At 36.0% G+C, this 19,132-nt stretch overlaps 1 protein-coding gene across 1 annotated transcript; it reads left to right on the forward strand.

Moving 5' to 3' along the window:
• The first annotated feature begins 15,985 nt into the window (after positions 1-15,985).
• On the forward strand, positions 15,986-18,632 carry LOC131608190 (protein NONRESPONDING TO OXYLIPINS 2, mitochondrial-like). The gene is made up of 3 exons (XM_058880114.1): positions 15,986-16,236; positions 16,328-16,446; positions 18,254-18,632. Exons 1-3 carry the CDS (start codon positions 16,082-16,084, stop codon positions 18,271-18,273), a joined length of 294 nt encoding a protein of 97 aa, XP_058736097.1. The 5' UTR covers positions 15,986-16,081; the 3' UTR covers positions 18,274-18,632.
• The last annotated feature ends 500 nt before the right edge of the window (positions 18,633-19,132 follow it).

Here is a 19,132-nt window from a genome sequence, read left to right on the forward strand (position 1 = left end):
AGAGGAAAACAAATCCTCTTGCCCCTTGATAGAAATTTAGGCTCTTGATAGTCCTTCCCTGTTACCTGGAAATTATGCGTCATGAATCCCTAAGATCCTTGAAAAAGGTTAGTCAACATGTTAGGTAGAAGTATAAGGTAGTATGAACAAGTAAGTCCTACAAATAAAACCTGCAAGGAAATCAAGTGGTTAGATAACAAACAAGTCACACAAGAGTTCTTAGGTTAAAAGGCTTGCATGAAGTCTGACCAGGTAACTACCCTTCCCCAATAGGTACTTCTAAGGATGAGATGAAATCAGCAACAGGTTCTACCAGGTTATTCAGAATTGTCAGCCCTTCTAAAGCACCCTCGGACATGATGCATTTGCACCATGCAATGATACTTTGAGAGAGAACCTATCTGAATTGTAGCATCGGGTAGCGACTAGTTCTCAACATTTGTCAAGAGTAGTCCCCCCACTACGTTCCTAAAGGCCAGGATGGGTTAAAGGGTAACTAAAGGTCCTTGAGCTCCGGCGCACCCAAAATTACATACATAGACCTCCCTCATTTGAGAAAGGTGTGCATATATCTATGGAGTCCTAACTCAAGTGTGAACTTCATATTGACTCATCTCCCACATATGTGAAAGAGGTTGCCATGACTATGCCACTCCTATCTTAAGTGTACTTGAATCCGGGTATAGGATTCGTCCTTCATTTAATTCCCAAGCAACCTAGAAAAGTAAAGCACACAAAACAAGCATATTATATGATCTAAGCTCTAAGGTAACCCCTCTTTTTATTAATCCCCAGCAGAGTCGCCAGTTCTGTAACTCGGTGAACTGACTTTTGTTTTTATAAGCAACAATGTTGCGGTGAGCATGAGTCGCCACCGACTTTTATTTTATCCAATTAGGAAAGGTATAAAAGAACAGGAAAGACCTTGTTTGAAAAGAGATTGAGTTCGGGGGGTAGGTTATGAAAAGGGAAGGTGTAAGCACCCTTTTCATCCGTAGTTATCTACGGGCTCTTAGTTGCTTAGCTCACTTGTTTGTTTGAAATGTTTGAAAAGTGTCGTGTGTGTTTAGAAAAACAATTTGATTTTGAAAATGTCTGAAAAGACAGATGTTAGAAAACATGGCGTGAAAAGTGTTTGTTGATTTGTTGTGAGCAAGCACTTAAGAGTTCCTACCCTAAATTCATAAGGTCTTTCTTATTCTAAAGACTTTCCTTGAGCGATAGTACTATCCATACCATATGAGGATAGGTAGTCCTATACATTGGATGTACGGGTCATCGAAGGGTCATCGAATCGTCATAGGGGCTATCCATACCATAAAGAGGGTAGGAAGTCCTATGAGATGTGAATAGTCATAAAGGCAACCAGTAGAGATACCTTAGCAATCCGAAGGGACTATCATCATTTATCGAAGGCAATTCGAGGGACGAGATCTTTTCATCGTAGGCAACTCGGAGGGACTATGATCTTTATTCCGAAGGGACAATGATGATTTTGAATCGTAGGCAACATGTGCTAAGGTATCCCCACACTTCGAGGGACTTGACTATTATTTTCCGAAAGGCAACCAAGAGGGGAAACCCTAAAGGTGAGTGTGTGCACAGTAAAATGAGTGTGTTAGATTCAGATAAATTAGTCTTTGAATTAGTGAGCTAACGGTTTAGTTTTAGTATTTTCATGCAATCCTATTAGCCATACATCTAACAAGTATATCGCAGTTTATATGGTGCGGAAAGTAAATTCCTACGCTATTACAGAGCTTCGGGCTTAGGGGATTACAATAAAAACCTGTCGGGGATGGAAATTATTACAAAACCCGAATGAAAATAAAACAATTAAGTGAACAAAATTAAATAACTTGTCAAAGTCCATAAAAATAATCCGAAAGCTTCAAATGGAGTACCTCGCAATAAAAAAATGTTAGCAATAAAGAAAAAAAATCAAACTAATAGCTATAAAAAATATAAAAAAGAAAAGTCTAAAACATAATCAATATTAAATCATAAAAAAGAAGTAAACAAAATAATAACCTATGTTTGGTATTTTTTATGAAAAAGTCTAATTCTAACATAAGATATCTTTTGTATTTTTTTTTGTTAAGATAAGAATATCACATCTCTTTGTCACATGGTCTTGGTTAGATATTTGTTAGAGAAAGGAGAAAAAAAAATACATTGGCTTAATAAAACAAATGAATGGTAAACCTACTGTACGTGAGAACCACCACCACCAATTATCATTTTTTTAATTTTATTTTTAATATAAACAACACCACTTAAATGGTGACATGTGGCATATGATAAAAAACAATAAAAATAGCATAAAAAGGACAGACAGATCTTTTTTCTTTTTACGGTTCTCTTCTTCATTTTCAATCTCTTCCACAGCAAATGTTTTTATAACCAAATATTCATACCACACCACATATTCAAATAAATGCTTACATTAAAATAAAATAACAACAACTAATTGTGAAAACTGAGAAAGAAACGTTACCGGTGGTGGATCGGAGAGGGGGTTTTGGCATCGGCTCGAAGCTGCAAGGGGATGGCTACGCGGTGGCGGTGAAGGGCCGAGGACGGTGATCGTGCGCGGAGAAGCGGATCGCCGGGATCTGAGCGGCGCACACAGGTAGTTGTGGTGTTGCGTTATCATGTCGACGTGAGGCGGTTGTACGGTTGTCCGTGTTGTTGGCCAAAGCTTCGAATCTGAGTCGTTTCGTTACAGCAAGCTGGTTTACGCCGACGTTGTTTTCAGATTGATTTTAGGCTTGCTCTTCGCCTTCACTCTGCAAACGAAACTGAAAGGACAGAATGCAGAAAACAAGTTAAGCAACAAACAGAGACAATGACTTTTATTTCTTTTCCCATCCTCTTTTTTTGATCTGAAATTATTATTGTTATTCCTGTCAAATTTCAATGGTTTGAATGTTTAATTTGTGGATTTAATTGAAAACTTGAATATGATTTGTATTAGGCAGGCTGAATGTGGGAGGAATTGTATAATGTGAATTTGCGTTTGGAGTAAGGTTTTTTTTTGTGTATATTAAAAAAGTTTACTTCTTTTTTTTTACGGGAAAGAGAATGTTTTTTGACTGAAAAAAAATGTGGTTTATGTACATGTACAGTGGAAATGTTTGTGGATGAAAAATATTTACAGCAGGAATTGTTTGCAATGAGTGAAATATATACCGCAAATAAAAAATTGTTAACAGGAAATAAATAATTAAAATAACAATCATAAACAGTATCATCATGTGATTGAAAACAAAACATTGAAAATAAATTGGGGCCTCATATGAAAAATCATCGGCCAAGAGCATTGTAAAAACATTTTGAAAAATAGAGAGGCCTCAGGTCAGGTGTCATCATCGGCCAAAACTAAAAAAATGTTAAAAAACTTTGAAAAGAGATTAAAAAGAATGTTAGAAAAAGCTTATGACAGTGTTTGTGAAAATGTTAGATAATTGTTGATCAAGAAAACAAGGTTTAGAAAACTGTTGATGTGAAAAGGTAAGAGAATTGTTGATTACAAAACTGTTGATCAGGGTTAGAAAAGTTGTTGATGAAGAATGAGGATGAGAGGTGCCCTATTTATAGACTGAGAATTAGGTTAAAACCACTCCTAAAAAGAAAATGATCCAACCCAAAAGCCCATGGACCTTCCTTGGTGACCAAGAATAAGAACCTGGACGTACTTGTGTCCAGGTGCGTCCAGGTGCAAAAAAAGATAAAAAATAGTTAAAAAACATAAAAATGTACCAAGCGGGAATTGAACCCGTGACCTTCTATTTGCAAGCCTTTCATTCTTACCAATTATGCTATGTTATTTATTTGAAATAAAAAAGCCAATTGAAAGTATATGAAGCATCGGCCAGCATTTTCTATTTATTAAAATAAAAGCAATTTAAGAGTAAACTACTATATTTTTAAAATAGACTTTAAATCGAATATTCATAAAATTCAGGATGTCAATGTAAATGAACCCGAGATTTTATAAAATCCAATTTTTTGAAATAATTTCGAAAATTTTTGTCACTAAAAAGTGTGGGCAAATTTTGGGGTATGACAGCATGCATGCAAATTAACAAGGAGGCGCCACACCCTATGGTACATGCAACAATGTGATGTCATAGAAGATGACACATGCACTATAGCATTTGGTGTATGCGCCACACATGCTGGCTACTCAATTATTTTGTTATTTATTTTTAATTTATTTAAAAAAATATTAAATAAAAAATATTAATTTTTAATACAATTTTAAAAAAGTACACAAATTATTTTTTATTGACCCCCTTACCCAAACGCCTACCGTTCCACATTTTGGTCCCCGTATTTGCCTTTGAGGTCTCACTTGATTTCCTTGAGGTGTTTAGGGTCTTATAGTATTCGTCTAAGCCATAGGTGCTTGGTGCGATGGTCCTAGGATATTAGGGTTATCATACAACTTGTCAATCATTTCTCCTAAGTTTACGACCCATAAGAGCAAAATGTAGAGCATGTGCCATAGTCTAAAGCGCATGTGTTTTGTGTTGCATGCACCAATTGCTTCACGTGAATTCTTCTTCCTTCTATATTTTTTTATAAAAAAAAACTGAAAATATCATTAAAAGAAAAGAAAGAGGATAAAAAGATACACAAGGGGAGGACCAAACTAAGACCCCTTAAGAGCAAAGCCTAAGTCTAGGGGTACCCTCCGTGTCTAAGAGGTAATCCTTAACTAAAATAGAATGCACAAAGATAAACCAAGAATAACAACGAATAGACAATCCTATGTTCGCTAGAAAATCAGCACAAAAATTGGCTTCGTTATAAATATGGGATATCATAAAATCAATCGTGCGAGTGTACGCAATACAACAAAACCAACGGGATCTAATTTTCCAAGGAACGAGAGAAGAATCAAAGAAAGCTTTCACCACAAGCATACAATCAGTTTCCATCCAAAGCTTCCTGTAACACCCTTCTAAACCCCCGCGGAAAATACAATAATAATCAGAGTAAACATGAAATACAAGGATGTCACAACTTCTTTAACATAAAATACCATAGTCATTTGTCATGCCACACGAGGAACCATTTAACATAAATACAATTCATGTTCAACACAGCGGATTATAATTCATAACATTGCATATTCATCATCATTCATGCAAGTTACTCTAATACAATTATAAAACAACAAAGCCAACAGAGTAATTCGTCTCTAAACTAGCGTTCCCCAGTGTTACAATCAGAGCATGACTCGACACGAACTACGGGCTAGCCTACAAGCTATCTTCACCCAATCAAGACGCCGCTACATCCTTAATCTGAAATCATCAAAGTAAGGGTGAGTTTCATTCGAATTAATAAGCATTATGCAATCATAAGCAATAAAATCTCATAGTAATTATCATCCACTCAATCATACACATAATCGGAATTATTACAACAAGCAAGCATCAATCCAACAATATTGGCCATCGGCCCACAACTCATCAATTTCATCAATGATCAAGTTATATTAACAACATCTTCTCAATACATCAATCATGTAAACACACCAAGGCATAACACTGGATCTCATCCAATCATGTTATCACCAATGCATATGATGCAACTGACACTATGCATGTGGTACCAAAATTCGTGAATCATATCACAGGACTTCTCTCTTTGATACTGCCCTCTAGTCGCTCACACCCCACATGGGCACACGACTACTGCCTCATCGCTCACACCCCACATGGGCACACGATGACTTCCCGCTAATCTCCACACAATGGGAATTAGCCTTCCAATGCAAATGATTTATGAATAATGCACACATGACACATACTTACATCTTCATACATCATCATCATTCCGATGCTTAACATCGCTTAACACCTCTTACCAATAAGGTCACAACAAGTATGTACATGTATAAGCATCATTCAATCATTCACATTCATACATCACATCATCACAATTAACATACACATCATATTAATGTTAATTGCCACCATAGCCAACATATTAATATTAACAACATATTAATATTCACAATCATCAATCATCATCATCATACATATACAATCATTCACATATGTACACTACATCCTCACAATTAACATACACATCGTATTAATGTTAATTGCTACCATAACCAACATATTAATATTAACAATATATTAATATTCACAATCACCAATCATCACCACGATCAAACATCGTTATATCCATCATCATTGCACACAATGTAACAAATTGTCAAAGCAACCCAACAACATAATCACAAAGCATATATCATCTACGACATGTTATATACTAACATCACTCAATGGATATCACAATCTCATCACCAACACAAATACATGCATCAATAGTCATATATATAAGCACATATACATATACTATCTTTCAATTCATTAATAATTAAATCGAGTTTAAAAAGTAAAGTTGGCTATTGCCCATTTTATCAATTCATCAGATAAAGCATCTCATTAGCTTCGCAACGCCCAAAACGGCACATAAATCGGATACTCAGATCAAAAGTTATGAGTTTTCAAAGATAAAACATTTTTAGAAAAATGCTGCAGGAACGGGGTTGTCCCTACGTGGGAACCGGTTCCTGGCAGCTTCAAAGTCACGTCTCTGATTTTTACTATGGGGAACCGGGTTGTCCCTACATGGGAACCGGTTCCCAGCTGCCCAGAATCCATATTTCTCTGTTTTTACAAGGGGGAACCGGTTCGTCCCACATGGGAACCGGTTCCTACGTACCTGCACAGCCAGAATCAATATTTTGACAACTTTTACCCTATCCCATAACCCCAATTTCAGGTACATACGAACATAGCACACAATTACCATCAGTTTGCACATCATAACATATTTCAGACAAGTTTTATACAAGTATTAACACATATAACATGAATATCAACAAAATCATGTAATTCATACAATTCATCAAAACCTAACATAAATCCCAAACCCGACACGTACGATTGAACTAGATAACAATCCTAATCAATCATACTACCCACAATCACATAAGAAATACTAACCCGAAGAATCCCCCCTTACCTCAGAGTCGAAACTTCGAAGTTCTCCTTCCCTTCAGGCTCTTCTCACTTTCACGTGTTCTTCAGTTCCAAAATCTGCTTCTGCTGCTTCTTTCCCCAATTTCTTTATTTTATGAAAAATAAAATAAAATATTCTAATGGGCTTGCTTAGTCAACACCCCCTTACTGCTAACCACCACTCTAGGCCCAATGCCAATATTTCATCATTTTCCAAATAATTCCAAATAAAAATACTAAATTATCTCTAAATAATAATTTAATTTCCAATTAAATTAAAATTAGAAAATATGGGGTGTTACAACTCTCCCCCACTAAAATAGTTTTCGTCCTCGAAAACATACTTCTAGTGAATAGTTCCAAATAGGAGTCCTCCATCTGACCTTCCTGTTCTCAGTTAACACTTTCTTAGTCGAACCTCCAAGTTCATCTGACATAACCAACATAAGCATACCTCATGCATTCAATCTCAGCTCTTACGTTGCTTTTGACCATCCCTAGATGTACCACTCGCTATAATTCCAACGGCTAACAACAATGAAACTTCGAGGTGTGATCCATACAATACACTCAATAACTGAATAATACAATTACACAATCCATGGTATGATCACAACTGATCAACACTGTAGTAATGGATTCCATTTACCCATGTACTAACCTTAGGCACACTCTTCCAATTGAGCGATAAAGTAATACTTACACTCTTTACCAACTGCTTCCTTCGAGAACTCAATACTCATATTCCTATACCATTGAATTCCAATTGTCTGGCTCCTCTTAGGTCACACTAGAATTACCCAACACGCTACATTCTGCTTTTGCTGCACTATCCTGATTACTCATTGCAATCATCATTATCAATTAGACTTCTAGGTTATACCCAACTCTGGCCCTCTTTACTCACTCGTTTAAGAATCATTCTTTACCATCCATGGTTCTAACTCACCACTCGTCAATACTTACTCGCACTCAAAAACAAATTCCTGATTTACTTCATCTATTAAACATTCCAACTATGGAAATGAGTGCACATCAGTAGTTATAATTACATAGCTCATCATCCTCAATATACCATTGCTTACAAGATAGCTCAACAGAGTCCCACTCTTCACTAAGAATGAAATCAACTTCGTCCTTCGTAGAGTATAATCCTTCATTTCAATTAGAAATCCACACAATACCTCACAACATTACAAGATTATTATAGCGTCATGTAATATCAATTCTTCTTCTTAACTCCTCCGAATACATACTCGTTAGCTACGTACAACCATAACAACATATTCATCGTCTCGGCAATTATTCAAAAGAGTTCTAATCCTTTGGCACGACATCCTTATGTCTACGAGATTCCAAATCCAACCTATAGATCAACATATATTCTCTATGTAGGATTCCGACATATTAATTCTCACTGCTCACGAGTAGCACTCATAACACCACTCTACATCATACTTTCGCTGTACTACTTCGACTACTCGTCTTAAGTCACCGTCCAATGCTTTGCACCCCCTTCATAATCACTTCCTCATAAGTTCCCACAATATGGTGAGTGGTTGTTCTCACATCTCAGCATTCATCACATCTTATACCATTAAGGTAACAAGCAACCTTATACCATCTATATGATTCCGCCTATTATCAACAAGAGATTAAGGGTGATCAAGTCCTCAATTTGTCAATAGGTAGCCGACAATCATATTTAAGCATAAACCGTTGTTACTACATAATAGTGTCTTTTCCGAGTTTGCACCCAAACTCATTGACATTGCCATAGTCTAATAATTCTCTATGGTGTCCTTCTTCTAGAATATTCTTTCTCAACTCGGTAACACGCAGAACACAACAGCGACCACCAACCTCATTATACCATCCTCGTCAATTCTGAGTCCGTCATCTTTACCTTGGTAATCCAAAGTCGACTTATCGATCAACTCAACATCAGCTTTCTGACTTTCTCTAATCTCGTCTAGAATACCATTAGTCAGTCTCAGCATCCCCAATCCAACATTAGTAGGAGCACCTTCACATACCAAACTTAATTCTCTGAATTGTTCAATTAAATCCAACTCTTTCTCCATCCGCATCGATCTTTTTTAGAGGCAATCTCGAACCATACAAATAACGTCACTGCAACATCAAAACAAAACCATGGCTGCCAATTCTAAATCGTGAGTCAGATAATTACTTTCCTGCGCTTTCAATCGTCCCGACGCATAAGTTACTACTTACTGGTTTTACATCAATACACCATCCAAACCCATCAACGATGCATCACAATATACCACGGATGGTTCCAAAGTCTATTTCACTTTTTTTTTCTACTGATTCCCTCATCACTCAAATCCATTAATACTTAAATCATCTTTATCATCTTATTCATCAACGACATATTCTACTCGACTTCGTTCCGAACAATCGCGGTAATAGGCATTCCTATTCAACACTTGTTCGTGCTTATTTAACCGACATCATCATATCTCCTCATAGGACCAGTCTATGGTATTTATAACTCTCCCATAAGGTAGAACATAATTTCACCTCTTCGTAGTCTCAAACGACACTCTAATCCGATACTTAGAGCTCAAGATATGAATGCTTCTAATTGTTATCCAAAATACAATACCGACACCATGCAGCGACACCTTAAATGATATTTCCAAAACTCCGCAAATGGTACACTTAATTCCTAAAATTGCTTCTCAACAAGCCTCCTCATTATTCCTTTATTCTGTTCAACTCTGACACTAACATCCCATGTCGCACCAACGAACAATCTAGTTCTAAGGACAAGTGTAACCGTAACTTCACCTCCTTCTAACATTATCCTGACACAATTAAACATGTTACAGCTGCTGCAATCATTTTTATAACAAAGTTCATCTCGTTAGCTTTCCGACGCTTCAAACGGAACTCAAATCGGATGTCCAGAACTCCAGTTATGAATTTTCGAAATTTCATAACAATTCAGCAATCTTCCTGCGATTTGCTTACGGAAATTCTACTCCAAAACTCATTCTTTTCAAATTAATCTCATTATTAACATCATCTTATCACCTCTCTTCGCTTCCAAACTTCTTATAACTTAAACAACATATTTCATCGCTGAAGTTCGATTTCTGCAACATCCTGAAACCAAATTCATGTACGCCATCATCAACCTTCTTATCCTTGAGATCGTACTCGTCTCTTCACATTACTCGCACTTTAAAGAGTTTTCAACAACATCGATAACCTCTACCATCATCTCAATTACTTACTAGTAATTCTACGACAAGGTCTACGACAATACTTCCTTTAATCACTGCTTCAACAGCGACCTCTCTCATAAGGCTACTCACACAACAACATCACAGTCCATCAGTAGCACTTGAAGCATCACAACTTCGAAATTCCATTTTCCAGAAATAACCATCATCTATTCCGAGACACATCCAACTGAAATAACAACCACATTCTTCAGCCCAAGTCACCTTCACTTCAGAAAACAATAACTCCACACTCTTGTACTGCTGCTCTGCGCATCACTCTATCATCTTGCATCTGAGACATATCCGAGAAGCATAGCTTCTCCCCCACTAGTTTCAATCCCACTTCTGCAGACAAACAGTTAGAACACACTGAGTACCAACAGTGTTTCACACACATGTCGCGTACCGAAAGGAAATTAACAACAAGACTCTGGTCACAAGGACCGACTATGCTCTGATACCACTATTGTAACACCCTTCTAAACCCCCGCGGAAAATACAATAATAATTAGAGTAAACATGAAATACAAGGATGTCACAACTTCTTTAACATAAAATACCATAGTCATTTGTCATGCCACACGAGGAACCATTTAACATAAATACAATTCATGTTCAACACAGCGGATTATAATTCATAACATTGCATATTCATCATCATTCATGCAAGTTACTCTAATACAATTATAAAACAACAAAGCCAACAGAGTAATTCGTCTCTAAACTAGCGTTCCCCAGTGTTACAATCAGAGCATGACTCGACACGAACTACGGGCTAGCCTACAAGCTATCTTCACCCAATCAAGACGCCGCTACATCCTTAATCTGAAATCATCAAAGTAAGGGTGAGTTTCATTCGAATTAATAAGCATTATGCAATCATAAGCAATAAAATCTCATAGTAATTATCATCCACTCAATCATACACATAATCGGAATTATTACAACAAGCAAGCATCAATCCAACAATATTGGCCATCGGCCCACAACTCATCAATTTCATCAATGATCAAGTTATATTAACAACATCTTCTCAATACATCAATCATGTAAACACACCAAGGCATAACACTGGATCTCATCCAATCATGTTATCACCAATGCATATGATGCAACTGACACTATGCATGTGGTACCAAAATTCGTGAATCATATCACAGGACTTCTCTCTTTGATACTGCCCTCTAGTCGCTCACACCCCACATGGGCACACGACTACTGCCTCATCGCTCACACCCCACATGGGCACACGATGACTTCCCGCTAATCTCCACACAATGGGAATTAGCCTTCCAATGCAAATGATTTATGAATAATGCACACATGACACATACTTACATCTTCATACATCATCATCATTCCGATGCTTAACATCGCTTAACACCTCTTACCAATAAGGTCACAACAAGTATGTACATGTATAAGCATCATTCAATCATTCACATTCATACATCACATCATCACAATTAACATACACATCATATTAATGTTAATTGCCACCATAGCCAACATATTAATATTAACAACATATTAATATTCACAATCATCAATCATCATCATCATACATATACAATCATTCACATATGTACACTACATCCTCACAATTAACATACACATCGTATTAATGTTAATTGCTACCATAACCAACATATTAATATTAACAATATATTAATATTCACAATCACCAATCATCACCACGATCAAACATCGTTATATCCATCATCATTGCACACAATGTAACAAATTGTCAAAGCAACCCAACAACATAATCACAAAGCATATATCATCTACGACACGTTATATACTAACATCACTCAATGGATATCACAATCTCATCACCAACACAAATACATGCATCAATAGTCATATATATAAGCACATATACATATACTATCTTTCAATTCATTAATAATTAAATCGAGTTTAAAAAGTAAAGTTGGCTATTGCCCATTTTATCAATTCATCAGATAAAGCATCTCATTAGCTTCGCAACGCCCAAAACGGCACATAAATCGGATACTCAGATCAAAAGTTATGAGTTTTCAAAGATAAAACATTTTTAGAAAAATGCTGCAGGAACGGGGTTGTCCCTACGTGGGAACCGGTTCCTGGCAGCTTCAAAGTCACGTCTCTGATTTTTACTATGGGGAACCGGGTTGTCCCTACATGGGAACCGGTTCCCAGCTGCCCAGAATCCATATTTCTCTGTTTTTACAAGGGGGAACCGGTTCGTCCCACATGGGAACCGGTTCCTACGTACCTGCACAGCCAGAATCAATATTTTGACAACTTTTACCCTATCCCATAACCCCAATTTCAGGTACATACGAACATAGCACACAATTACCATCAGTTTGCACATCATAACATATTTCAGACAAGTTTTATACAAGTATTAACACATATAACATGAATATCAACAAAATCATGTAATTCATACAATTCATCAAAACCTAACATAAATCCCAAACCCGACACGTACGATTGAACTAGATAACAATCCTAATCAATCATACTACCCACAATCACATAAGGAATACTAACCCGAAGAATCCCCCCTTACCTCAGAGTCGAAACTTCGAAGTTCTCCTTCCCTTCAGGCTCTTCTCACTTTCACGTGTTCTTCAGTTCCAAAATCTGCTTCTGCTGCTTCTTTCCCCAATTTCTTTATTTTATGAAAAATAAAATAAAATATTCTAATGGGCTTGCTTAGTCAACACCCCCTTACTGCTAACCACCACTCTAGGCCCAATGCCAATATTTCATCATTTTCCAAATAATTCCAAATAAAAATACTAAATTATCTCTAAATAATAATTTAATTTCCAATTAAATTAAAATTAGAAAATATGGGGTGTTACACTTCCTTCTATAAATACCTGTAACACTAAACACAATTTCATCGTCAATAATCAAAACATACACACTATTTGTTTGTTATCATCAACAACTACACAAGAACATTCCAAAAAAATGGCTCTATTGGCCATGGGTGAGCAACATAGAAGAACCACCAATAACATTGATTCCTTTGTAAATTTTTATTTTTTTTTATGATACTAGAGATTTATAAATTTTTTCTTATATTACGTTTCCTTAATTATTGATAGGAACCAAAGAGATTTTATTGTTGTGTACACGAATATGTCTCACATGACGAACAAATAGAACAGTATTTATGACTTGCTGGTTTTGGTCATCTACTCAACATAGTCAATTAACATGTTGATTATAAATTTATTTTCACCTTGGTGAAAAGATGGAGACCGAAAACACACATATTTCATCTTCCATGCGGTGAATGTACCGTCATCCTAGAGGACACATATATGTTATTGGGTCTACGTATCAATGGTAAGACTGTTAATGATTAAGTTAATAAAGACAGTGCAATATGCGAGGAAATTTTGGGTGCCCCTTTATTTGAAGACACATCAAGGGGCTAAGGTATTAATCTCAAGTACCTTAAACAACATTATTCATCTAAGATATTAACCGAAAATTCTACCGAGTAAGAAAGAATATTGAAAGCTCGGTGTTATATTATGATATTATTTGATCACATTTTATTTCCTGAAACAATTGGTAATGCTGTAAATATTATGTATTTACATTTGTTAAGAGGCTTCGATAAAATAAGCACATATAGTTGGAGTTCAATTGTTTTGTCCCATCTATATAGTTCTTTGTGTAAAAACGCGTGGAATAATACTTGTTCATTTTATTCTAGCGCTTTTTTCATCCAAACATGGGGTTGGTCGAGAATGTCGACACTCGCCCCTGTCAAAGAGAAGCCCTTTATAAATTCCTATGCGACAAAGTAAGGTTATATCATTATTCAATTTACTTACTTTAAACTATAAACAACAATAATTAATTTATTTTCACTATTTTTAGTATAAGTGGTCTGTTTTAGAGATGGACTATAACAAAACTCCTAAACATACTATAGTAGTCTATTAAAATTTTCTGGATCATATTAGACGCGACGAGATATTACAACTAAACATCTTGTTAATTTAGTTTAATATTACCAATTTATTAATATTCTAATAATTTATTTTTCCTCTACAGTTTATCTGGAGGTCGTATCTGGGTCTCGACCATGAGATTAACCCATAGGATGCTGCAGTTTGGATTGCAAAACAACAATCATCAAGTTCAATACTATGGAGATGCACCAGAGTGACCGTGTGAATTGCAATTCGGCATTCAGCAACAAATCCCAGACACCCTGACGCCTTTGGGAGAATGACATCAATTAAGAGTCGATGACCAATGGAGATATAGAGATTTGAAAGACTTCGCTAGGGATGTGTGTTGTCAATGGAGGCACCAACGTCAATTGACCATAAATAAACAAATCATGCAGGGGTGTTAGACCAACTCAAAATTATATGAATTGGTATTCATCGGTTTCAATAAATTTGTTCCGGTTTCACCCAACATATTTGACCGACACACGCCAACGAGCTTCATCACCATACGCCCAACAACCCACCCCACGACATTACCAAACTCAACATTATTGTCAACCCACCCAGACCCAACAACCTTACGAAACCACATCCACCCAAACCCGTGACCAATTCATGTCACACACCCAAACAGAAAATCAAGAGCATGACCCATACCGCCACCAACCATATGCTGCCACCACATCTTACCACATCACCGATGACACATATGATACAACCACATCATACCATAGCACCCAACCAATGTACAACCAAACATCACACGTCAGAGTACCTAACCAACACCTGTCTTTCAAACACCATAAGAACCATTGTTTCATTTTAAAACGGTTCAATGTCCCAATTCAACCAACCCCCCGCCCACACATAACCCAACCAACACAATCTAACTACGACAACATGACCATCAAACTCTTTGGTAGCGCCATAAACTGGGAAAAATGATCAACAAGTTGTATGATAACCCTAATATCCCAGGACCATTGCACCAGGCACCTATGGTTCAGGCGAATACTTGGAGACCCCAAACACCTCAGAGAAATCAAGTGAGACCTCGAAGACAAATACGGGGGTCGAAATGTGGATTCAGTAGGCATTTGAATCAAGGAGGTCAATAAAAATATCGTTATGTAATTCTTTTTAATCTTATTGTAAATTAATCTTTTTTATTTAATATTTATTATTATTTTTGTTAAAATAAATTTTAAAAAACTGAGTAGCCAACATGTGTGGCACATAGTACATGTGTCATCCTCTAGGCATCACATAGGTGCATGCGCTATGAAATGTGATGTCTCCTTGTTAATTTGTATGCATGTGTTATAGACAATGGCACATCTTATCTTTTACGATTTTTTAAAAAAAAAAAGGTGATTCCTTTAGAAATTATGTTGAAATTTGGTTATTAAAGTTTTTTTTAAAATTCTCCTACAACTGCGATCATGATGAGATTAAACGCACTTAATGTTCGAATTGATTCCAAACCAAACTATACCGGTGGTAATAAGGTAAAAAAAGTTTTTTATTAAATGTGATTCTTTTAAAAAAATCGACATAGACTCTGCTTTTTTTTTTCCTGTTTAATTAAAACAAAAACAAAATGTGTAAATTGATTTATATGATTTTAAAAGTATTTAGGAGTTAGCATATCAAATCTTACCATGCTACTAAAAAGTGAAAAATAAAAAATGACATACAAATGTTAAGAATTTTAGTTGCGTCTCTAAGGTCAAGGTCACACACTCTCACTCTCACACACTGAAACAGGGCTACTTTGGAGCTGAGCTGAACAACAATCACAATGGCAACATCATCGTCTAAAGCATTCGGAAGGTTATCGTCTCGATTACACTCTCTCGTTAACAACAACAACTTCACCACTAAACCATCACCACTCTCTCATCTCAAACCCAAACTTCAATCTGCAACACTTCCACGCGTCCCTCTCACTTCACGGTCTGAATCCCCTTTCTCTTTAACCTAATCCTTCATTTTTCAATAACCTAAATTTAATTATCATGAATTTTCTTCATTTTTGGTTGATTAGGTTACCGGTAGAGTTGGGTAGCTTGGAATCAATGTTGCCGCTGTACAGCGCTGTTGCTTCTGCTCGATTAGTTTCAAGCTTGTCCATTGAATCTCTTGGTTGGGGTTTAGTTCCTCAAGGTCCGTTTTTTCTTTCTCTTTTATTCAATTTTCAAGTTTATTCATTTGAAATGTGTGTCTTTTGACGTTGAAATGACACAATTAGTTTTGTATTTGTTTATTATTTTTTAAAGTAAATATTTGATACTTAGTGCTTTGTACATTCTCGCACATTGCTTTTGTTTTTTGTTTGCTTTCAGAATTCGAAGTGAATCATAAGTAGGATAGATTACTAAGGTAGCTAGAATCAGTCTTTCAAGAAGACATGGATTGGAATGGTTGAAAATGTTCTTTGAATTGTATGAGAATGTTTTTAAATGGTGGCTAGGTATGTCATGACAGATTTTTTAACAACCGCCATAGGCAATTGTGAAGGCGTGTTTGCCATGGCGGCGCCATAGGCCACAATGGTGTGTTTATATTGTGATTTTTCGGTCTTCTGCCATCGACAAAACTGTTGTATGATTGTGCCATTAATTTTATCAAAACTGTTGTATGAATGTGCCATTAATTTTATGTTGGTGAGAGGCTGGAGCATTATGATAGTTTTGCTATGCATAGCCGGTCCCAAACCCGGATAAAAGGAGAGGGTTGTGTAAGGCATTCATCAGCCAATGTAAAACTTCATTGAATTTCTATGACATGGATCAACTACGAAATAATGTGAATGCTAAGTCGTTGCCCTAAAGATGGATAGAATATGGTCCTGGATAGATCATATGGCCTGGCCGACTCTACTTAGCGGGTTAAGGCTTGGTTGATTGATTGATTGATTGATTGATTGATTGATTGATTGATTGATTGGAGAGGCAAGAGCATAGGTTATGCTTTCATAGAAGAATTTACTGAACATGCCTTTCCCTTATGATCAGAACATGAATTTCTGAAGTATTTATGTTTGTGGTAGATAGTATTTACTTAGATGCAAGAGATTATGTTCCAAGTTTTTTAGGAAGAAAATGGCATGCTAAAGCCTGGAACAAAGGGATAGTAGAGTGGTCAATCATTTCCTTTTGACCCGTTGCTTTTGAAGTTTTGAATCCTTTGATCTTATGCACAACATGATACCTTTGTCCCTATTTTATTATGGGATAGGGCCCAACCCAAATAGTTAGTGAGGGAATGTGAATAACACTGATAGTTCCATTATAGCTCATAAATTTCGTAAGAAATGATTCGGCATTATTTTTTAATGAAGTTTTGCTGAAGTGACTGCATAGGAGGAGTGCTGTCTAGCATGCTTAATACTGTAAAATGACAGATATAAACATTTTTTTAGTAATTTCACAAAATTGTGTATTGTAAGACAACAAAATTAAATATATTAAGGACTGTTTGCTTAACTTGGTTTCTGTTTTCATGTTCGTTGAAAATATTCAGTTCATTTTACACATTTTTGAATATGCATACTGGATGACAAGTCCAGTATTTCCTAAAATTTAGAAAATATAAAAAATCATTTTAAGTATTTCCAAAAGTGCTCTCGTTCTAGTTAGTTATCCATATTCTCTCTATCACAATTGTTCATTGTTGTAGCCTTCCATGACATGATGAAATGAAATTGAAAATTTTTATTGAAAATGTTTTTAGAAAGCAAATGGGTCATTATATCCCTTTAGCACTTGTAAGAAGTACAAAACTTGCCAGCATTAGTGCCTTTATGTAAATACTGCGAGTTTGAGACACCATATATTTATCAAGAGTTCTTTTTAGCACATAGTTGGTAAGATAATTGCCCATAGCACATTTTGTATCTAAATTGAGGTACCAATTATAATAGCCGAAAGGAAATAACTTATCACAATGCTCCTGTTTTTGTATTTTACAGGTATTTCCATGCCTTTATGACAGCGTTGATCGGCGGTTAGCTGATTCTAGTAGCATTTCCATTTAATGGAAGACTGTGGCTCATGTTGACGCTTTTCATTTCTATGTAATCTTGAGGCCTTTTGACATAGGATTCTTCATCTGATATCTTAGAGAGACATGCAATGCCTTACTCATTGAGTTGATTCATTTTATACTGATAAGTTTCTAGAATATCTTTTTTTGGCTTTCCTATTTCTGCGTGTTTTTTTTAACTAATAATGCATTATATATCTGAACAATGTATGCCATGTACTATTCTTAAAACTATGACTATTTTTTAAGATGGATTTACGTTCAATGTAAGAAATGATAATACAAATATATGGTTTCAACTTTCACCATGGCTATTAAAAAAACCTTTGAGTTATGGTTTTGAATGTTGTCCGCACTGAGATGAGTTTCAAGGTTAGGAGAAATATTGCTGGATCAATGTCAGGAGAAATATTGATAACTCAAATATGTTTTCTTCCATAAAAGATACATGATGTTCTAAGCAGTGATACCATATCTACTTTGTGTCAGAGAGACATTTAGGTGGATACCTTTTGCCCTTCTGCAGGAACACAAAAGGGACTATTGTTTATTACCTAGTTAGCTTCTCTTCTACGTCTTATGTTTGGGAAAGCTGCGGGTTTTGTATGTTCCCATTCCTTGATTGTCCCTTTGATCATGTAGAATATTTGGTGCTCTAGAAATATATTCATTCTCAAAAGAGCCTTTCCTGTTATGACTTGATTCTGAGGTAAACATCCTTATAATTGGTTGGTTACATGAGGCTACAATCTTCAAGAAGAAAACAAATGATTTAACATTCTAGTCAAGTTCAAAGCTAACGGTT

This window comes from Vicia villosa, linkage group LG5 (genome assembly GCF_029867415.1).
Source record: "Vicia villosa cultivar HV-30 ecotype Madison, WI linkage group LG5, Vvil1.0, whole genome shotgun sequence".
Taxonomy (NCBI): Eukaryota; Viridiplantae; Streptophyta; class Magnoliopsida; order Fabales; family Fabaceae; genus Vicia; species Vicia villosa.